Source organism: Heloderma suspectum, chromosome 4 (assembly GCF_057233095.1).
Source record: "Heloderma suspectum isolate Gila_16-S chromosome 4, 16-S_ref, whole genome shotgun sequence".
Classification (NCBI taxonomy): domain Eukaryota; kingdom Metazoa; phylum Chordata; class Lepidosauria; order Squamata; family Helodermatidae; genus Heloderma; species Heloderma suspectum.
In genome coordinates this window covers 295,757,574-295,781,217 of record NC_139461.1, presented here as the reverse complement: position 1 = coordinate 295,781,217, position 23,644 = coordinate 295,757,574, and the positions used below count along the sequence as shown (strand labels likewise).

The 23,644-nt window shown below is 40.3% G+C and overlaps 1 protein-coding gene across 17 annotated transcripts in view; it reads left to right on the top strand.

The window, feature by feature from the left end:
- Nucleotides 1-23,644, top strand: part of LOC146348891 (serine/threonine-protein phosphatase 4 regulatory subunit 1-like) — a 62,745-nt gene that overhangs the window by 27,486 nt on the left and 11,615 nt on the right. For all 17 annotated transcript variants that reach the window (XM_084854244.1, XM_084854252.1, XM_084854257.1 and 14 more), the window contains 11 exons: nucleotides 1,537-1,695; nucleotides 3,879-4,033; nucleotides 5,331-5,749; nucleotides 8,654-8,871; nucleotides 12,347-12,436; nucleotides 13,256-13,441; nucleotides 14,602-14,763; nucleotides 16,339-16,439; nucleotides 17,421-17,541; nucleotides 17,836-17,970; nucleotides 22,387-22,528. In XM_084854244.1, the coding sequence (XP_084710370.1) occupies nucleotides 1,537-1,695; nucleotides 3,879-4,033; nucleotides 5,331-5,749; nucleotides 8,654-8,871; nucleotides 12,347-12,436; nucleotides 13,256-13,441; nucleotides 14,602-14,763; nucleotides 16,339-16,439; nucleotides 17,421-17,541; nucleotides 17,836-17,970; nucleotides 22,387-22,528 (1,888 nt within the window). The remainder of the gene's footprint in view (nucleotides 1-1,536; nucleotides 1,696-3,878; nucleotides 4,034-5,330; nucleotides 5,750-8,653; nucleotides 8,872-12,346; nucleotides 12,437-13,255; nucleotides 13,442-14,601; nucleotides 14,764-16,338; nucleotides 16,440-17,420; nucleotides 17,542-17,835; nucleotides 17,971-22,386; nucleotides 22,529-23,644) is intronic.

Sequence of the window (23,644 nt, the reverse complement as noted above, 5' to 3'; positions counted from 1 at the left end):
AACGTAGTGTTTCTTCCTTCCATCCCTTGAAATATAAAATGGAATTAAAAATGATAATTGCTTTGGTGTTTGCCAGAGCTAAAAATCAGATCCTCCTTGTTTGATTAGTTTGGGATCTCTGAAATAATTCTTTACTCCAAAGTGATCTTGATGGCAAAGAAAGTTAAGGAAAACTAAAATACAAAACCCAAGGAAGCCATCAAGACACTTTATCTGGGCTGGAGACCTTGAGAAAGAAACGTGGTAAGGAAGGACCCTTTTAAATATGAAGAGATCAGCAAGTACAAATCATGACTTTCTCGATTTTGTCATGCCCTCAAGTTAAAGGTTCATCAAATAATGTATATTAGAATATGCAACTCCCAGTATTTGCAATGCAGACAGCAATAAGATCCTGGCCTATAAAGGAACTTGGCTACCATGGAAGCAGCCTCCTGCTGGCTGAGTCTGTCCCCTACATAATCAGCTATTTCAAAGGAATGAACTTGTGTCATTCCCTCTCTCTGAAAGTTGCTGCCTGAGTAAGGCAGGAGACACCCACTGCATGCATGCTTTGGCTAGGAGAGTATGGTGACACAGAGCTGGGTTAAACCAAGCCTGTAAGGGAAAGGGAGAGAATTCAGTAATGCATGCTTTCTTTTGAAGAAGTGTGTCGGATGCAGTTCCCACCTCCTTTGGCACTGTCTCTGGCCATCCTAGAAAGGATCCTTGGAACAATTCCCTCAAATGCACCATTATACACACATGGCATAGTCTTTGATTACAAGACACAGGGTGGGCATGGAGTGGCTGAAGACTACATAAATGGTATTTTAAAATAAATAATTATGTCTTTATAGGATCATTGTAACAAGAAGATGGTTTTGCTCCCATACTAGCTGCTTGCTTGCTTGCTTGCTCGCTCGCTCTCTCTCTCTCTCTCTCTCTCTCTCTCTCTCTCTCTCTCTCGCCAGAGACTTATAAAACTAAAAGCTCAGAAATTCATCCAAGGGTCAGATTTCTCCCTCAAGCTAAAACTGCATTCATGCTTGGTCTTTAGTTAGCTATGGTGGTGGCTGCTATTGATAACTTCATTTTACAAGGGTAATCCTTCAATGTTAACATTCCTTCTTTAAGCCTTTCTGAAAGGACATGAATATTTCTAAAGTTATCTGACCCTGCTTGTCAGCTTCTCACCATAGATTGAAATAAATCAGATTGACAGTCACAGGCATCTTAGCTTTCTAGTATGACATGAGTATTTACTTAGAAGTGCAAAGTGCATGTAGGTAGTATCTGTAGCCAGAATGTCACTGAGATAAATATGCACGTCTTAATTTATTTGTTATTAAATCACTTTATATCGTTTACTCTTCTTTACTACAAACAGCTAGGCTAATGGATTTTTTGAAAGAGGTAGCCTTTACCCCAGTCCTCAAATAATTATTTGGAAGCAAATGTCTTCCAAGTAAATGGGATGAGGTCTGCAGTGCAAATTAATAGAAAAATCTGTTCTATAACTGTTTGATCTGCTATGTCTTCACTTTATTTTGGCAGATTCCAAAGTTTTTCGAGCTTTGTTCTGATAGTGTTTGGGGTATGCGGAAAGCTTGTGCTGAATGCTTTATGGCTGTCTCCTACACCACTTCACCTGAAGTTCGGAGGAGCAAGCTGTCTCCCCTTTTCATCAGTCTCATCAGTGACCCTTGCAGATGGGTAAGTAGAGGGTAGATTAGTTCATCTTAAATTACAATTCTATCATGAAAGGGCTTTTCTGTATTTTGATGAAAGGAATTATACTCAAATGATGGTGACCCATCCAAGTGACAACTATTGAATGATAAAATTGTTTTATGTGAATTTCTTCTCCCCTACCCCCTGGCTAATTATTTGCATGAAATTAAAGATGTCTCATAGCTGATGCATGGTGGAAGTTTTAATCAATCATCATCAAATGATGGTCATGATCAACTGTCAAAACAGACCTGAATTCTCTCTTCATGCTATGCATATCAATAACATTTCTCCTTTCACTTCAGTGGAGAGAGAAATTATGTCACCTTTTATTTTGGAATTTGTTCTGTTGAAAAAGTTCAGAGCTTTGATGGAACATCTTATTTCCTTCATATCATGTCTCAAAACCCACCTCGTCTTCGAAGCCTTTGGCACAACCCCTTACCTCATATTCTACTGTAACTAAGCCTATGTATGTGCAGCTGAAATAAACATATTCTTCTTCTTTTTTTAAACCTATGCCTTCACCTCCCTCTCAGTTCTCTGTTGTCTTCCCTGTGTTGAATTTTAGACTGTAAGCTCTTTGGGGTGGAGACCTATCCCGTTATACTTTGTAAAGTGTTGTGCATGTTGACAGTGCTATATAAATAAGAATAACTCTGTCCATTCCTTAGATTTACCAATGGCACTGGCAGCTCTTGCATTTCTTTGTTACGCCCCTCTTCTACAAAATAAATCACAGAATCAGAAGTATATATAATAAGGGTGAAAGGAAATTGCGTTGAGTAGAGCCCATTGTTCATCGTAAGAGGTGGGGCAGAGTTTTATTCAGTATGGGAATTTCCAGTCCCATACTGATCTCCTTCTGGATTGGATCCTACACATTCAAAAATACAAAACAAAAAACCACTGCATGCAGATAAATTGGTTTCCATTGCTGGATGGTCACAACCAGCACCTGGCGCCTCATGTACAGTTCCTCCTGTTAGTTTGGGTCCATGCATGCAGTGCCAAATAAACAGGTGTCAACCTTGTCAGCACTAATCACCTGTTTGGAGGGGTAGATGGATGGAATTGAGGAGATCACATTTCAGATGAGGATTTTGTTTTTTAAAGAAATTATCTGGGGCTTCATATAATACAAAATAATTTGCATTTATATTACCATGATGTTTGTTTATTTATTTTTACTTACTGTATTTTTAAAATGCCCAATAACAGAAGTTCTCTGGACTCTGAACAATACATTAAAAACATACAGTACAAACATGAACGCAACCCCCCCCAACCCCCCCAGTGCAGAATAAAATTAAGTTAAAACTGGCCACAGAGAATAAAGCATTACAACATCATAAAACCAAATGAAAACTGGCAGCAGAATAGAGTACAAAAAGCACTTTTAAAAGTTCTTAATATACCTGGGAAAATAAAAAGGACTTCACTTGGTGCCGGAAATACCATAATGTAGATGCTAGGCGAGGCTGGCGCCTGGAGGGAGGGCCTCTGACAATTATCTTACTGTCTGGTTAGGTAAATATGGGAGGAGACGTTCCATCAGGTATCCTGGCCCCAAGCCGTTTATGGCTTTAAAGATTAAAACCAGCACTTTGAATTGGGCCTGGAAATGGCAGCCAGTGCAGATGGGGAAGTACTGGCATTATATGATTTACATCGTCAGTCCCAGTTAGCAGTCTAGCTGCACTCTTTTGAACGAACCGAAGTTTCCCCATTTTCAAAGGTAGACCCACATAATGTATTGCAACAATCCAAATTGGGGGTTACCAGACTGTGAATAACTGTCACAAGGTTATCTCTGTCCAGATAGGCTCATAGGTTGATTGATGCCATAAATCTGTTTAATGTTTGACATTGGTCCATTGGTCCAAATCCATGAGACAGTTAAAACTAAACATTAATACAAAACATTAATACAGTGAAATTATACATTGAATTGTTGTTGCAACAATAATCTTAAACTGAGTATCAGCCCTGGTGCCTTTCAGTTTCCTGATGAGTCCAAATAAAATGTATTAAATGTCACCAGTCAGAGTTGGTTTTATTTTTGAATAGTATTAGAACCCGAAACTGTACTGAGGCTTGTGAACACTTAACTCTGAGAACAACAGTTATCAAACTGATTGTATCTTCTTACTTTTCCATTCTAGGTTCGTCAAGCTGCTTTTCAGTCCCTCGGGCCATTTATTTCTACTTTTGCAAACCCTTCCAGTGCTGGTCTTTACATTCGGGAGGATGGGACACTCAGTATTCGGTCTTCCAGTCCATGTTCAGCAAGCAACAGTGCAAACATCCTGCCATCTAGGTACAGTGATTTGTCATTAAAGATAACTGGCTAACTTGAACCTTGAACTCTGTTCTTTCATCCAAGAGAAAAATCAGCAAAGAAACTGATAAGGGGTTCCTCAATTCAAGAAGTTAGCCTTGATGGTTCTAATTTCAATATGTTAAATGTTTTTGTGCTCTTATAATGAAGTGAAATTGGATTTCCATCTGCTACTTAGATAAAACAATGTTCAGAAAATGCAAGGATGTATTGCAACTAGTGATACAACTAATAGTTTCAGAGGACACATTTGCACAATATGATCAGATAAGCTTGTGATTAAGAGCAGGGCTGAAACCTTGACCTAATGAGCTTGTTCTGTGATAAATACAGAGCAAATATTTGATTTGCCTAACAATTGCTTCAGAAGTATGAAGCAGGGTCTTTAACGCTGAGCTGAGAGGAGGAAAAGCTAACTATAGCTTCCGAACCCTTACTTTAAAATAAGGCACAATCGGGTGCTTTGTGCTTTGAAACAGAGGACCTAATGGTGGAGTTGTAATATATGGAGAGGAGATGGATGGCTGCTTCATAAGGAAATGTGATCCAAATATGAGGTTCTTAGTGTTTGGTACTGGACTGATGCAACCATTATTTGTTTCTGATTGCTGATGCCCTTTCTCCCTATCTTGTTCTTCATGTTGAATGTAAATAGGGAGATGTAGCCAAAAAAAAAACCCCTATACTATTTTGTTGGCTATCCCAGTAGTCTCGAGCATCTCTTAAACATAGCTGCATGCAAATTCAGATGAAATCATCAGTTGTAAGGATGCTTGATGAGAATTAGAGACGTTCCAAGGGCAATTTGTGACAACAGGACAATTTCAAAAAGTAGGTTCAAGTCTGGGTGGGGTGGGGCCTGTTTGTTTATCACTTGGCCATCACAATTGTATCCAGTATGTGAGTGGGTGTTGGGGTTGCGTGGTCTCTGCCCCACTGTTCTGACTGTGGGAAGAAGTAAGAACAAGGAGGCCAGGCTTTTATTTGAACACGGGGCCTCCTTGATCAAACAAGCTAGAATTTAGGGCCAGTTCCCAGTCTCACTGCAGCTAAAATCCTGAAGGTGAAGGAATAGCTCAGAGAGACTTAGGTGGTCTGAAGCTAATGTTGGCTGATTTTATGACGCATCAATGTCTTTGAAAGCAGGATTGATTCTGAAAGAAATGTTACAACTGTTGCAATTTAAATCTTACTTAAGATACTATGGTTACCTGAAAACAGTTAATTTGGAATTTGTTCTTTTTTCAATTTTGGCTAACAGTATTTCTGTTATCAGGTCAGAGGAGCCAGTGGAGAATAAATTGGAGTCAATGACAGAAGGGTCTTCTGCTAGCTGCACAACTTGCTCCAAAACATCAAATTCAAATGCACACGAAGAAAGTTCAATAATACCTGTAAATTTTGGAGTAGATCAGACTATATTGACTCAGAGTGACAATGTTGGTCTTTACGTGAATTATCAGGGAATGAACTCAAGGGTCCAGTCTGCAGAGGATGTGTTTAACACTTTCTTATACTGGCGTCCTCCTCTTCCTGACATAAGCCAGGATCTGGAGCTGCTTCAGTGCAAAACTGAAATACATGAAGAGGGATGCTCAATATCAGAGCTTCTTTGTAATAACTGTGTTGCCAGCAGTGAAATTAAAAAAGTTCTGCAAAGTTTGCAGGAGCACATGGATGACCCAGATGTTCAAGGTAAGATAATCTAGTAGCCATGTTTGATTTACTGTTGTGTTCTTAGACATCTGTTCAGAAGATTCTGCTGTGGCCACCACGTTCCTCATTACTGCTTTATTATAATGAAGAATGATTGCATGCAGTTCTCTTTGACAGCAGTATACTCCTATGTTCTTCTACAATTGTATATAATAAATGAAATGAATAATGAACAAATAGAAAGTAATGGTTGTCTCCTGCAGCAGTTGATGAAAACATTTTGCTGTTTTAGAAAGTATCTTACCAATTAAACTGGGAGGTGGGCAGCAATGTTGTCACGCTGTCAGAATATAGCTTTAATTGAGGCCCTCAACTGCTTCCCCCACCTCCTCATAATTGCATGTACAAGTGGATTGTACCCTTGGAAGAAAAAATGCTGGTGACTGGTATGGTTTTTGTGGTTGGACTCAAGGTTCCTGATATCAGTTCTGGTCTCAACCAGTACAATGGCTTCTAGGATAGTTTGTCTAACAAATTTTAAATACAGAAGCTAGATCAGGTGTCTGGTTGTGTGAGCTTGTTATGGTTTTGGGTTTTTACTAGGTGTTTTCAGTGTTTTCAGTTCCAGTATTTAGGAAGCCTTTGGGTGCCAGGTAACTACCTATAGCTGACCACTTCAAACAAAGTGTACACCAAAAATTGTTTTAGGTGGATTCAGTTTTGGTTTTGTACTAACAGGAATTAGGGCACAATCCTATCGAGGTAGTCAGCAGCCTCCAAACTCAAAGGCTGCCGAGTGTCCAATGCAGGATGGGAGGAGAGCAGCAGCTCAGTGTTCCAGGCACCCTGCATTTCTGCTAGACGAGCGATTTTGCCAGTTTAGCAGCGGCACCTCGGAGTGGGAGGGCAGGAGGCTAGGGCAGCCATAGCAAATGTTGTACAGCCGCCTCCCCAGTTCCCCCCCCTCCCCACCCCTGGGAACACCCCCTTTTCCATGACTTCATGCTCCTTTTTACAAGTGCAGAGAAGTAGCCGGCACAGTTCTCTCCATACTAGCTACAAGAGGGTGGGGAGGGTGGTTCCCTGGCTCTGAGTTCAGAGCCGTGTCTCTGTGCTCGGAGCCAGGAAACTGAATTGTCTCATCCCCCCCGCACCTCCACGATGCTGTCTGGATGCATAGAGATTGCTCTCTTAGTAAAGGAAAATCTTTTAAATCAATTTTTCATTTTTATTAGAAATATGCTTATAACACCACATCAAAATATTGCTTGCATAAAATGACAAAAAATCTGTTGTTTAACAGAGCTTTGTTAAAGATTCTCATCCTGTAAATAGCTTAACAGGAAATAGAATTTCTGAAACAATTTTTGTTCTAGACTTCTAGTCCTAATAGCTTAAAAAGAGAGATCTCATTCTAAGTACCAAGTTCCCCATTCAATACTGAACTGGTTATTCAGCTGACAGGTACACAGGCCTGTGACCTTCTAATAAAAAACTCCTGCATTCTAAAATCAGCACATATTTATACCTTTTTGTGTAGAAATTACCTCATAACTAATATTACTTACCATTCCATAAATTAGGAATTCACAGTCCTATTTTAATTATCTCATTGTTATTAAACATTCTTAAAGAATTAGTACATACATAAAAGGCTTACAAGTACACCTTTTAGGCTAGATAAGATCAATTTTGAATTATACCTTTGAGAAGATAAGTCTTCACTCAGAATTTGCCAGTTAGGTCTATACATTTTTCTAGACATATGTCTAGATGTGTATACCTTACATAATATTTTTTTCTCAATTGATAAGCGAAAACATTATGTTTTATTTTGATCTGGAATAATACAGTCTCACAGCTATTCATTACTCGAATAACTTTTTGGTCCAAGTGACTTTAACACAACATTTTCTCTTTGGATACCATCCAGGGCAACTTGACGATTATTTTTTATTCGAGTTACCCAGAATTCATTGTGAACTTGCTTGTGTTTTCTTTATTGGTTCAAGTTACCTTATTATTTATTTCACTCCTTAAATTCTTAATTACTTTTTATGCAAGACATTTATGCCTGGGGCTTGCAGCTCCAAGGCAAGACAGCTTTTGCTTTTGGGGTGGCAGCGGCATGGGGGGAATAGTCACTGTCTCCAGTAATCATTTTGAGTACATTGAGGGCTGTACCACCAACCCTTTATGGCAGATCCATGACAAGCTCCAAATAAAAGCTGGCCTTAAATGCATTCAGTCCTGCTAAGCATGTTTACTCAGAAGTAAGCCTCACTTTGTTGAATAGAACTTACTTTGTAGTATATGTGTTTAGGATTATAGCTGTCATTGCTGGTTCCCTAGCAGATCACTGAATTAAAACCAAGCTCATCTTGTGTGAAAGTAGCCCCATGGAAAAACCAGATGTGAGGCTGGGATATATGATAACATGGGGGCTATGATAAATTAGATGTAAGAAACATAGGAAGTGAGAGCAGGTTTAAGGATTAACTGTGCTAGAAATTGGGCACTTGTTTTTCTTTGCATGGATGCAGAAAAGTTAGGTCTGCATCTGTATGTCACGGTGCAGTCCTATGTGTGTTTACTCAGAAGTCTTGTCATATTCAAGTAATTGTGTAGGAGTGCAGCCTAAATCTTTCTACACTTTGCTATCTGTAAGTTACCATTAAAAAAATAAGTGCGTCTGAAAATTGAGGTTCCATATAGCCATTATAGCTAATAGCCATTGATAGTTCTGTTCTCATGACTGTGTCTAACCATCTTTCAAGCTAAGAGCAATGAAATAATATGTGAATGCTTGAAGGTTTTGCAGTACATAAAATATTGTTCATTTTTCATGGCTACGTTCTCTTCTTTTTAAATAAAGTCTTTCTGACATAGTTTTTTAGGAGGTGCATGAAAACAAACTTAATGGGACTTGTTCCATCTAATCAGCTCAGGTTCAAGTCCTGTCCGCTGCACTCAGAGCTGCTCATCTTGATTCTGTCAATGACTATGAGTTCAAGCAGAATGAAGAAGTTAATGGTAACCACCAGGAAGATACACCCAATTTGGACTCTGATTCCAGTACAGTAAATGAGACCACACTGTCTCCATTGCCAAGCCTGGGTGAGGTGATTGACCCATCCAGTCCAACTATAATTCAAAATGTGGTAAGTACCCATTGTGGTAGGAAAATCTGTTTTTCAGGTCAGGCTGACACCAACCTCTGCTTGTCAATCATTTTGTACCACTAAAGGATTCTATTTATTTTCACTTGAAATGTCGCCCTGAAAATGAAAGGCATTGAACCTATAGTTAAAATAGAAGCTAAATGTAACTAGCATGGTCCGCTAAATTATACCTATATGTTTGTCTCAATACAACCCCATACTGGCTTAACCCCAGTCCCTGAAAACCAGGCAAATACCAAGGCCTTGCAATGCTTCCAATAAATACTTGGACTGGCAAATCCCCATGAGAAGGGAGTTTGAGAATTACAGATTGGCCGCTGAGAATGGCACCTTTAGTGGAGTGTAGGAAAATATCTAAAAGTAGTATCATGATGGTGGATTGGGTAGAAGAATAATGAAGCTTGGAATTTTCTGGTATATATGCCAAAGCAAATAAAGCATACATTATTCAATTGGATTTCCCAGAGCAAATATTGGACTACTTTGTCAATGTTTTGTTTAAACTGGAATGTAGAATCATTATACTGTAGGTGCTGAATAGCACATCTGAAGGTACTCAGACCGATTGTGATTAAAAATGAATTAATAAGTAACATATCTGTTTACAAACACTATATTAAGTGAAAAATATTTTAAAATTAATCATGCAACCTAAACATGGGAGAATTTACAGTTTGACTAAAAGTCTGAATAAAGTCAACTTTAGGTAAAACCAAAAATGTTTTTCCTAGGTTTCCCTAGAGCAGGGGTGTCAAACCTCTGGCTTGTGGGTCTAATACGGCCTCCCTGGGATCCCAATCTGGCCCACTGGGGTTCCCCAGATGGTCCTGCCCCCTTTCCCATGTCTCCAGGTGGATCCCATTTCCCTCCCACATTTTTACCCCAACAGTTTGGTGGTTTCTCAGCTTTTGCATGTTTTTTCCCCTTTCTAAATTGTTGCAATACCTCTTCAGATGCATTCCAGGTTGTTTCTAGGTTGTTGTTGTTGTTATTTAAATGTGGGGAAACACAGACTGTATTCCTGTGATCGCGGGTGACCTCTGGAGCAATCCGTCTCATTTCTGGTTCCCAAGGAGCTTCTCCGGTGCAGCTAATCCTCTCAGTTCAGTTGCTAGAAATTTCTGGGGTTTTCAAACCAACATTGAGTAAAATGAGGGAAAGTAGTCCAGGGTGTGTGTTTTTACTGATGGTTTGTGATTCCCAAGGATTGGTTTTAAAGTTTGCCTTCAGTTTAAATGTCTTTTACTTGTTTAGTGATGAAAAACAAAAGAAGCAGGTGTGTGTGTGTGTGTTTTTAATATGCTGGATTGCTTTCTCTTTGCTTCATTTCCCAACTCGGTTTTGCCTTTTGAATTCTTCAAAGTAAGAAGAGCATATTCGCTTACTTGCTCACTACTTCATTTCCCAACTGTGTTTTGAATGTTGGTTTCTTCTGAATAAACATGCACACCATGAATTCTGTCCTGGATTTTAAAAATTCTTCCAAACCACTTATTTCTTCTGAGTAAGCATGCGTAGACTTGTGCCTTGCTTGCTTCTGAGTAAACATGCACGGGGTGTGTGTGCTCAATTATAAAGCACAATGGGATTTGGAGGATTTTAGCCCCCCCCCGCCCCCCGCTGCAATTCAGTCCCTGAGACCTCCAAGATTGAATTTGGCCCTCAAGCTGAAAAAGGTTCAGTACCCTGTTACGGATTTGGGTCTTTGCTGAGTGTTTTCAGTCTGTAGTTCCAGTATTTAGGAAGTCTTTGGCTGCCAGCTAACTACCTATAGCTGATCGATACACTTCAAACAAAGTGAATACCAAAACTTGTTTTAGGTGGATTCAATTTTGGTTTTGTACTAACAGGAATTAGTAAAGGAATTTTTTTTATCCATTTTTCATTTTTATTAGCAATGTGCTTGTAACATCACATCAAAATATATTGTGCATATAAAAACATGTTTTGTTGTTAAACAGAGCATTACTAAAGATCTTTAGTTCTTAATAGCTTCAAAAAAAGAGAGATCTCATTTTAAGTACCAAATTCCCCATTTAATATTGAATAGGCTATTCAGCTGACAAGTATGCAGGCCTGGTGAGCTTCTAATAAGCATTCTAAAATCAGAACATATTTATACCTTCTTTGTGTAGAAATTGCCTCATGACTAATATTATCTACTGTCCCATAAATTAGGGCTCACAGACTAAGGGCGCGATCCTATGGGGATAGGTGGCTGCCTCCAAACCCAGATGCGACCACCTATCCAATGCAGGGCAGGAGAAGCACAGACGGAATCATGCCCTCTGTGCTTAAGCCACCCTGCATTGGAGCAGCTGCTGGACAACGCATAGGATGTGTTGTGCTGGCATTTCCACCTTCCCCAGAACGCCCCCTGGAATGCCCTGTTTTCGCCGCTGTGTGCTCCTCTTCTGGAGCAGCGGCGTGGCGGGGTTGTTCAGGAACCAACATATCCTATGGCCCTTTAGCTGTTGACTAGAGGCCATAGATTTGCTCCCTCCATTATCTCATTGTTATTAAACATTCTTAAAGAATTAATACATACATAAAAGTCTGACAAGTGCAGCTTTTAGGCTTTTTAAGATCAATTTTGAATTATACCATTGAGAAGATAACTCTTTACTCAAAATTTGCCAATTTGACTTAAGTCTAAATTTTTCTAGACGTCTGTATATCAAGCTTTTTGATGTGTACACCTTACACAATATTTTTTGCTAATTCATTGATAAGTGAAAATGTTATGTTTTATTTTGACCTGGAATAATACAGTCTCACAGCTGGTCATTACTCAAATAACTTTTTGGCTCAAGCGGCAGGGCTTCATTTTCTCTTCGGATACCATCCAGGTCAACTTTGACCATTATTGTTTTATGCCAGTTTCCCAGAATTCACTGTGAACTTGCTTGTGTTTTCTCTATTGGTACCAGTTACAGTATTATTTATTTAATTCTCTGGATTCCCAATTACTTTTTATGCAACACACTTAATTGCCTGGGGCTTGCAGCTCCAAAAGAAGACAGCTTTTCCTTTTGGGGCAGGGAAATAGTCACTTCCTTCAGTAATCATTTTGAGCACATTGAGGGCTGTTCCACCAACCTTTTCCTTTTGTGGCAGAACCATGACAACCCCTGCCTTAGAGATTTATAGTGATGAAATATTAAATAAGAGCAGTAGAAAGCCACCCAGGTATGGTTTGGTCAAATCTAGATGTGCAATAATCATCAACGTATACTTTAAACTGCCAACAATGGATTACATCGTATTTCAGATGTGGATGTAATACCTTTTCCTGTGTATTATACTGTTGCATGGTTTAGTATAACGTTAATGGTGTTCCTTAATGCAGTAATATTCTTACAGATATGATCTGTTTGAGTCCCACTGCATTTCAGTGGACTATTCCAGATTTTGTTTGGTTCTTCTCATAAATGCATGTTATATACTTTTACAGCTCTCAGAAGAGCAACACAACGGGGCCACCAAAGTGTTAGAGGGAGAAGAGAATGATCCACCTCTTGAAGAAGACAAATCAAAATTACAGGTTTTTTCAAATATTTCTTAATATAGTATAGGAAGGTTCACCATTAAACCATTATCCAGAAATCAGCCTTAAAGTCTAAGATATATGTTTTTTCATAAACTCCATGTAAAGAGACTAAAGCCTGATGAGACATTACTTTCTAAACTTGGTTATAAGCGCATGGTTCTTGGACATGCACCCATGCCCACTTTTTTCCTGCCCCTTCGCATTGGGTAGACATGACATAGCTGAATTCTGCATTCATCTTACCATGAGTCTCCATGAACTTGGGATTTTATCTTGGGATACATAGTGAGACAAGATGAACATGATTTTGCTTGGACAAAAGTTACTTTCTTGGCTTCAGAAGGTTATATCTGACCAGGCCCTAAATCACGTTGTATTCTGGGTGCAATTTCTGTAATTAAAATACACAGCCAAATTTTGAGATGCCCAAGTCTTGCCCTCTGTCATCACTGATACATACATACACATTTAATTTTATAATACACACAAGCTGTCATTTGCAACTCCTCTTTGTAACTCATCATCAGCCCAATCTTTATTTTGTCTAGTTCATCAGGCTTGGTAGAGTAGTGAGACAATTGACCTGTAAGGCTTTGAATTACCAAATGCTTCCCAATGATGCAGCTGATGGAATTTGGTGCACTGCATATTCTATAATTGTTGCTATTCTATTCTGGCTTCTTTTCATTGTGCAGTTACCATCTGGAATGGGAGACAGAACGCTATACTAGAGCAGATGTTGTCCAGTGTTTGAAATATTCTTTCTCTTGTTTAATTTATTATTATCACTAATTTACTATTTTTTGTCTTCAGGATATCATACCTCAGCCTTTATTGGACCAGTACTTATCTATGACGGACCCTGCTCGAGCCCAGACTGTTGATACTGAAATTGCAAAACATTGTGCATACAGTCTTCCTGGTGTGGCCTTAACTCTGGGCAGGCAGAACTGGCATTGTTTGAAAGACACATATGAGACCTTGGCATCTGATGTACAGGTAAAATACATAGCAGTCAAGCACTGCTTCACATCATCTGTTTTGCAGATGTACATGTCAGATGTGTGAGCTGCATGTGGTATTTAGCACACATCCATCTGTACTAGTTTTGCTAATGGAGCTGCCAAAACTCTCGCTAGTTAAGCTGATCGAGCGAAGGAGATGCTTCAGAAGACCTAAACCCTGCAGTTTCCACAAAGTACTTGCTTCCCCCAAAGACCCTTAATCTGAGCCTGGGTCACTTTAACCTTTAATCTTCAGGCAGTTAGGACAGCATGATGAAGAAACTATCCTGTGTAGCCAATATCAAGAGATACATATATACACAGTACAATGAGTGAACCAAGCCCAGTATTCATGCCAGACCTAGAACTGTTTGTCAGATGTGCTTCATTTTGTTAAAGGGCTTCCTAAACATTTATTTTGTACTTAAAAAGAAGATCCCATTTATTTTCTATAAACTCAATGTAGCTTCAAAGAAACTAAATTATCCAATCAAAATATATTCTCTGAAGGAACCAGGTTATGGTATTCATGTATATATTTGCTTCTTCCCCAAATTCTCCTCTTGGAGACAGTAAAGCACTCTGCACAAATATAAATCTCTCTTGGAAAACATGCTCTAAACAAGCTTCTGGAGGAGGAAAGACTGTGCACTGACCTCATGCTTGTCATACCTGTGTGTTTTTTTTAACGCTAATAACCCAAAATAAACAACGAGACGTTCACAAGATCCCAGATTTTGAGCCTTTTCTCCCTATTCCCACCTTTTGGTTTCAGTCGGAACTAGAGGGCACACAAGTTAGGATAAGTAATCTTCCATAGCATTTAGGACTTCTACGACTTCAATATACATAAATGTCCCCCTTACTTGGCTTTTTTCTAAGCTAAGGAGCTCCAAACGTTGTAACATTTCCTCATAGGGGAGTTCCTCCAGCGCCTTGATCATTTGGGTTGCCCCTTTCTGCATCTTTTCCAGCTTCACCATCCTTTTTGAGGTATAGTGACCAGAACTGTATGGTCGTACCATAGATTTATACACAGGCATAATGATACCGGCAGCTTTATTTTTGAAGTCTTTGTTTGAAAACATTTTTAATCTTGCTGTATTTGCTCAGTAGTGTTCCATCTTGTTTTCCATTTATGTTAACTGTTTACAGTGGAAGGTGCGTCGGACACTCGCTTTCTCCATTCATGAGCTGGCTGTTATTTTGGGAGATCAGCTAACAGCAGCAGATCTAGTGCCTATTTTCAATGGCTTCTTAAAAGATCTGGATGAAGTGCGCATTGGCATCCTTAAACATCTTTATGACTTCCTTAAGGTAGAAGAAGCTAGAGCTGTTTCCAGTTGTTGTGTATTAACTACTTTGTCTTGGAAGCATGACCCCGGTTAAGAGAACAATGTAGAAGAATCCACTTATGCAGCAGGATTTTAAAAATTATTTAACCTATTTCATTTACTTTTTTGCTTCATTTTTAAAAGTAACTAGACTGAATTCTAACGCTTCACTCTGGATTTTCAAAAGGACCTTCTGATGCTGCTGAAACTAAGCATGTTTCCCCCCTGCCCTTTTTATGTGCGTAGGTTATTCTGTAAAGTGCCATGTACATTGGCACTATATAAATAATGGGAGTGGAGCCTGTACCTATGTTGTTCTGTATTGTTTTACATGATTAATAAGAAATGACTAAAATGGATATAACAACTCAATGGAGTTCTCTTTAATTTTCATTTTTTTAAAAATTGGAACAGTGGAGGGCTGGTTTATGAACGTTATGCCCTTTCCCACCTGAAAAGAGAGCCTACCCCACCAGCACTTTCATTGCGGGCATAACATATAAAAGCCTCTTAGGCTGCAATCCTATGCATGTTTAGCCAGAGAAAACTCCTACATCTCCCAGCATTCCCCAGCTATACTGGCTGGGGAGTGCTGGGAGTTGTAGGAGTTTTCTCTCGCTAAATATGCATAGGATTGCAGTCTTAGTCTTGTGTGCCAGCCTAGTTTTACACAAGATCTGCCTGCCATTTGTATCTTTGGCCGTGACTATGCTGGTGTGTAAAGTACATGTGTGTGGGTCTTTCTTATAAATATTATGCTGTGCTGACCATAATGGTGTGAGAGGTTTTGGTGGACTTTGCATGGTTAGACAGAAAAAAGTACTACAACTTCCAGCATTCCCCAGCCAGCCATGGGACTTTTTTCTGTCTAAATATGCATAGGATTGTATATATTTATTACATTTTTATCCTGCCCTTCCTCCATGGAGCTCCAGGCAATGTCCGTGGTTCTCTCTCCCCACCCCATTTTATCCTCATAAGAACCCTGTAACATAGGTTTGGGTGATGCTGGTTCAGACATAATAGGAAACCATAGCTTCATGCCACATGACCAGCCACAGTGTTCCTCAGTTTCATCTGTTATCTCCTCCCCTCTCCAGAGAAGATTGGAAGCTCCCACTTCCTATTTTAAAGAAATCACAGTTCTCTGTGACATCAGCACTCAGGGCACTATGGCTTGTTTAAACTCTAGTTTGGTGAGAACAAACCAGTTCCAAATTGTGACAGCACATAAGCCTGAGGCTCACCGTGGCTCATCCATGAAGTGGGCCTTGTTGCATCAGAATGGAGCTTGGGAATAGTGACTAACCCGAGGTCAGTAAATTAGCTTCATGGCTGTAGAAGGATTTGAGTCCAGGTGTCCCTTGTCCTAATCCAATACTCTGAACAACACCACTGTCTATTGGTCTGAATGGGGTAAAACTGTCTTTAGGAAAGAAATGTTTAGTGCTTCACAGGTGTGAGCTAGATTAACACTGAAGACCATCTACTAGTCTTCAAACTCAGTTAGTAATAAATAGTTTCAATCATCAGGGATCATTTTGTTTCTGTTTTGTAGTTGCTGCATGCTGACAAAAGACGTGAATACCTTTACCAGCTCCAAGAATTTGTGGTTACTGATAACAGCAGGAATTGGCGTTTTCGTTATGAACTGGCAGAGTAAGTAAAATTTGTTTGATTCTTGTGTTTGTTATTTATGCAATTGTCTTGAGCTATAGCAAGTACTGCTTGGTCTCCCCAAATCTTCGATAAACCTTTTTTTGTAATGCGAGCGACAAAAAAAAGTGTAATTGATGTGAAACCAGGCAAAATTTGGACCTCTGGAATTTGAAAACAACTTTTGGAAATTTGGAAAAATATTGGAAACAACACCTCTGTTAAGTTTAAGTGAGTCCAGTGTCTGTGCTGTGTTCTAACCAGTATTTTATTGTTTTTGTATAAATATACCCCTTTCATGCAGTGAATTATTCTGGTGTAATAATTCTGACATCTAGTGGGAGAACCTTGTCATTTCAGTATAATTTCTCTTCTGTGACTGCTGGGTTCATCATCTTCTTATCTACATCTGCTGGCTTCTCTTCTTGTGGTTGTCACACCTTCTGTGCAGTTTCCAAAGTATCATGTGTCTAGTAAGACATCTATTGGATTCTTTTGTACTTCACCTTCTAAATTCACTGATTTATCAAAATACATTCTTTTTAAAATAATTCCTTTATTTGAAGATTCTTCCCTTAGGAAACAGCAATGTACTAAGCAACATTTCATACTCTCATTCTTATTCTTAATCATATTCTTTTCGGTACTGAATAATCCAGGATTTCTAAAGCAGCTCTGAATAGTTTTAAGATTATTAAAAACATAATGCAAAGTAGCAATAAAACAAAACAAGTAAGATAAAACCATCAGCAGCACATAATAAAACCAAAAATCAAACCAACAGCAGTGATAAAACAGTGGGAAATTCTAAAAGCACTAAAACTGTTTCTAACACTGATGAAACCAAAGAAGTAATTTCCAAGGCCTTGCATTCAAAATATATTCCCTGAGAATGTTACTCACCAGACAAAAGCGAATTTTCAGTAGGAAGGTAGAAGAACCAGCAAAGCAGTGTTGTAAATAATTATTTCTATTCTGTTTTAGGCAACTCATTTTGATACTTGAGCTCTATAATCCCAATGACGTGTACGACTACTTAAGGCATATTGCACTAACGCTCTGTTCAGATAAAGTTTCTGAAGTCAGGTGGATCTCCTTCAAGCTGGTAAGCTGTTGTACTTCCTCTCTGCTTACATTTGTCATACATGGTATATTTGATTTAACAAGTGTACTCTAACATATTTGGAACAAATTTCCTTACCTATTTATCTTATATTCCTAATTTTGACTGTAATCTTCCTGTTAGCTATTATATTTGGGCTACCTTCTGGTCTTCTGCAACAAAACAATGGCTACTAAGGGACAAATGTTTGAAGTGTTCAGGTATTTGTTGTGCTGGCAAGGTTACCTTTAACTGTTGCCATTCGTTGCATGATTCTTCCCTCTGATATTTTTACAGGTTGTGGCAATTTTGCAGAAATTTTATGCAAACAATGCAAATTCTCTGGGATTAAATTTTATTAATGAGCTGATTGTGGGGTTCCGCCATTGTTCCAAGTGGGTTGGAAGACAAGCGTTTGCCTTTATCTGCCAGGTGAGTCTGTGTTTTCTTTTCTTTGTTGCATGGCTGAGTTGTGAATAAAGGACAGAATTGTCTGACATAGTTGTATTGCAGAAGCTAAGTGGGGCTGTAAGATGCCTGGATGGGCGACTGTCTGGGAATCAAATGTAAGCTGTCTGAACTGTGTGAAGGAAGAATGGGATATAAGTATATTATGTTTGTGACACGAACATCTAAAGGAGGGACATTCATAACTTTGAATCAATGTAATGGAATAGGGCCCCTTCATGGATCACTGCCTTGTTGTGGCGAAGGGGCTTGCGTAACTCAGTGAAGCCATAAGCTATGCCGTGCAGGGCCACCCAAGACGGACAGGTCATGGCAGAGAGTTCTGACAAAATGTGGTCCACTGGAGAAGGAAATGGCAACCCACTCCAGTATTCTTGCCAAGAAAACCCCATGGAATGTATCACAAGGCTAAAAGATATGACGCAGGAAGATGAGCCCCTCAGGTCGGAAGGTGTCCAATATGCTACTGGGGAAGAGCAGAGGGTATTTCCAAGTAGCGCCAGAAAGAGTGAAGCAGCTGGGCCAAACCCGAAAGGACACTCAGCTGTGGATGTGTCTGGCGGCGAAAAGAAAATCCGATGCTGTAAAGAACAATATTGTTTAGGAACCTGGAATGTCAGATCAATGAATCAAGGTAAGCTGGAGGTGGTCAAACATGAGATGGCAAGATTGAACATCGACATCTTGGGAATCAGCGAACTAAAATGGACAGGCATGGGCGAATTTAATTCAGGTGACCATCATATCTACTATTGTGGGCAAGAATCCCTTAGAAGAAATGGAGTAGCACTCATAGTCAACAAAAGGGTGGGAAAAGCAGTACTGGGGTACAATCTTAAAAATGATAGAACGATCTCAGTACGAATCCAAGGCAAACCATTCAACATCACAGTAATTCAAGTCTATGCCCCAACCACTGAGGCCGAAGAAGCTGAGGTTGATCGGTTCTATGAAGACCTACAACACCTTCTAGAACTAACACCAAAAAAAGATGTCCTCTTCATCATAGGGGATTGGAATGCTAAAGTAGGAAGTCAAGAAATCACCGGGATAACAGGCAGGCATGGCCTTGGTGTACAAAATGAAGCAGGACAAAAGCTAATAGAGTTTTGCCAAGAGAACACGCTGATCATAGCAAACACTCTTTTCCAACAGCACAAGAGGCGACTCTACACATGGACGTCACCAGATGGTCAATATCGAAATCAGATTGATTATGTCCTTTGCAGCCAAAGATGGAGAAGCTCCATACAGTCAGTAAAAACAAGACCTGGAGCTGACTGTGGCTCAGATCATGAGCTGCTTCTTGCAAAATTTCGGCTTAAATTGAAGAACGTCGGGAAAACCACTAAACCGTTCAGGTATGACCTAAATCATATCCCTGATGAATATACAGTGGAGGTGAGGAATAGATTTCAGGGATTAGACCTGATAGACAGAGTGCCTGAGGAACTATGGACGGAGGTCCGTAACATTGTTCAGGAGGCAGCAACGAAATCCATCCCAAAGAAAAAGAAATGCAAGAAAGCCAAGTGGCTGTCCGATGAGGCTTTACAAGTAGCTCACGAAAGAAGGGAAGCGAAAAGCAAGGGAGAAAGGGGAAGATATACCCAACTGAATGCAGAGTTCCAGAGAATAGCAAGGAGAGACAAGAAGGCCTTCTTAAATGAACAATGCAAAGAAATCGAGGAAAACAACAGAATGGGAAAGACTAGAGATCTCTTCAAGAAAAGCGGAGATCTCAAGGGAACGTTTTGTGCAAAGACGGGCATGATAAAGGACAAAGAAGGCAGGGACCTAACAGAAGCAGATGAGATTAAGAAGAGGTGGCAAGAATACACAGAAGAACTATACAGGAAAGATCTGAATGTCCCTGATAGCCATGATAGTGCGCTCACTGAACTTGAGCCAGACATCCTCGAGAGTGAAGTCAAGTGGGCCTTAGGAAGCATTAGTAACAACAAAGCTAGCGGAGATGACAGTATTCCAGCCGAGCTATTTAAAATCCTAAAAGATGATGCTGTTAAAGTGCTGCATTCAATATGCCAACAAATCTGGAACACTCAACAGTGGCCACAAGACTGGAAAAGGTCAGTTTACATTCCAATTCCAAAGAAGGGCAACGCCAAAGAGTGTTCAAACTACCGCACAATTGCGCTCATTTCACATGCCAGCAAGGTGATGCTCAAAATCCTACAAGCTAGGCTTCAGCAATATGCGAACCGAGAACTACCGGAAGTACAAGCTGGGTTTAGAAGAGGCAGAGGAACTAGAGATCAAATCGCCAACTTTCGCTGCATCATGGAGAAAGCAAGAGAATTCCAGAAAAACTTCTATTTCTGCTTCATTGACTACACTAAAGCCTTTGATTGTGTGGATCACAACAAACTGTGGCAAATTCTGAAAGTGATGGGAGTACCAGACCACCTTACCTGTCTCCTGAGAAACCTGTATGAGGGTCAAGAAGCAACAGTAAGAACCAGAGATGGAACAACCGATTGGTTCAAAATTGGGAAAGGAGTATGACAAGGCTGCATATTGTCACCCTGCTTATTTAACTTATATGCAGAGTACATCATGAGAAATGCTGGGTTGGATGAATCAGAGGTCGGAATTAAGATTGCCAGGAGAATTATCAACAACCTCCGATATGCAGACGATACCACCCTAATGGCAGAAAGCGAAGAGGATCTCAAGAGCCTCTTGTTGAAGGTGAAAGAGGAGAGTGCAAAAGCTGGTTTGAAACTCAACATTAAAAAAACTAAGATCATGGCATCTGGCCCTATCACTTCCTGGCATATAGAAGGGGAAGAAATGGAAGCAGTGACAGATTTTACTTTCTTGGGCTCCAAGATCACCGCAGATGGTGACTGTAGCCATGAAATTAAAGACGCTTGCTCCTTGGGAGGAAAGCTATGGCAAACCTAGACAGCATAGTAAGAAGCAGAGACATCACCTTGCCGACAAAGGTCCGTCTAATCAAAGCTATGGTTTTCCCAGTAGTAATGTATGGCTGTGAGAGCTGGACTATAAGGAAGGCTGAGCGCCGAAGAATTGATGCTTTCGAACTGTGGTGCTGGAGAAGACTCTTACGAGTGCCCTGGACTGCAAGGAGGTCAAATCAGTCCATCCTAAAGGAAATCAACCCTGAGTGCTCCTTGGAAGGACAGATAATGAAGCTGAAGCTCCAATATTTTGGCCACCTAATGCAAAGAGAAAACTCCCTGGAAAAGACCCTGATGCTGGGAAAGACTGAAGGCCAAAGGAGAAGGGGACGGCAGAGGATGAGATGGCTAGATAGCATCACGGATGCAATGAATATGAACTTGAGCACGCTCCGGGAGAGAGCGCAGGACAGGAAGGCCTGGCGTGCTATGGTCCATGGGGTCACGAAGAGTTGGACACGACTGAACGACTGAACAACAACAACAACAATGGAATAGGGAACCTTCTTCTAAAACCTTGCCTATTTGGATAAATGCAAAGATACTACTGGCTTCATATAATTTTTCAGGGATTTAGTTTTAAGTGTCTCCTGTCCAGAGTGCACAATCAACTTCAGGGGGTGGGAGGCATTCATGGCTGAGAAGCCAAATGGGAATGTGGTTATAATTAACAAAGAGCTTGTCAAAATCCTACACTATGAGTGTTGTCAAGATTCCTGCTAGAATTCCTGCCACACCATCCAGCCTCTTCTTATCTTATGTTCCTCCCTCCTCCCTCTGTCTTCTCTGCTTGTCTCACCTTTTAAAAAAAACCCATTTTCTTAGCTGCGGTAATGTCATAGTCGACCTACATTACTGTTTAAAATGCAGTATGTCTCCTTAGAGAGGTCATTCCATAATTGATGATGATAAGCATTCATATAGCACTTAAGAGGTTCCCATTGATTCATGTACATTATCTTGTGTTGTAAGCCTTACATCCATGCATGTTAAGTTAGTATACTACTTTTGTTATGTTGCAGATAGGGGCAGAGAGAGTGTGTGGCTTGCCTAAGGCCAACAGGTACGTTCATGGCAGATGTGAGATTTGAACCAGAGGCACCTTGATTAAGAGCTCAGTCTCTTCTTGCTGCCAGATTTTACTTCGATAAGGACAGTACCCAAAGCAAGTTTCCATCTGTTCATCTTTTTTTTTCTCACTGTCACACTGTGATGGATTCCTACCTTTGCTTCTTATGGAACTAATGTTGAGAGTGACTTGCCCATAGTCACAATTATGCTATGCTGAGCAGGGATTCCAATCCAGTACTTCCAGGTCCTCTTCCGGTGTCTTTTCCACTGAACCATACCAACTCTTGATTATTATTTCTGCTGAAAGTGACAATTGGTGTTCTGCTAGCTGCGTGTGTCTAGCTTCTCTTTTTTGTCATTACAGGCAGTGGTGGAAGAGGAGTGCATGCCTGTTGAGCATTTTGTGGAACACCTGTTGCCCAGCCTTCTGAGTTTGGCTTCTGATCCTGTGCCAAATGTAAGGGTTCTGCTTGCCAAAGCTCTGAGACAAACGTTATTGGAGAAAGGTGTGTTAATTCCTTCCATACACAAACTGTTTTGTATCATAGTGAGCTCTATAGTTGTATAATAGTGCTATACTGCACTGGTTGGTTCATATAAATTAGGGTGCACAACCTTTTTGTTCCCAAGGGCCGCATCTGGTGTTGGATGCAGGGCTGGGGTCTACACTCGTGCACATACAACACACGCTCCCCCCACCCCCTGCACATAGACACACTCTCACTCACATACACACACATCTCAGTGCATGCAGGATGGGGTGGTTTAAACCTCCCCTCCCTGCTCGCTGAGAACTAAGGATTGCTGTTTCTCTGCTGTTAGTGGAAAAACAGTGATCATGGAGGCAGGGTTGCTGGAGCTGGGAGAAGCCTTCACCTCCCCTTGCCCCCAGTGATTTCTAGGGAGATAGTTGTTTCCCTGCTGCTACTAACGGGGAAAATGGTGATCTTGGATGAGAGGTTGCTGGGGGCTGGAAGAAGTTTTCGCCTCTCCCAGGCCTCGGTGACCCCGCTTCCAATGGCAGCAGGAAGATATTTGCAACAGCAGTAACAGTGGCTGGGAGTCTTGGGGAGTTGCACAGCAGGTCTTGGGGGGGTGCAGACAGCGCAACCCTAATATAAATCAAGGCAAAATGTGAAGGTTATAATGGTGCATTCCTTTTGAACAAAATACTTTGGAGAGATTGGTAGTAACTGCAGAAACATCTAGTATTGCTTCCACGTATCCTCTTTCTGGTAATGATTTTGATACTTGAGTGAGTCAGTTGGACTCCTGTGTCTTGCTGTTTCTGACCTCCCTGACAAACCAGTACAAAATGAGATAGGAGCATAACACATTCTATTAAGTAATTCTTTTGTTTGTACTTAATTTATTGCCAGGCAATTTCACTGGGTGACTCCAAATTCCAGTATTATAGGAGATGAAGAAAAAGTATTTTCTGTCCACTTTTTCCACTTAATGCATAATTTTTAAACCTCTGTTACGTCCCTATGCCTAACCAGGCCAGGGGTGGTTGAGTGGGGGACACGTCACCCTTTTTCCGTAGAGAAGGTGCTCTAATCCTTGATCATTTTGGTTGCCCTTTTCTGTACTTTTCTCAGCTCGGTGATATCACCTTTGAG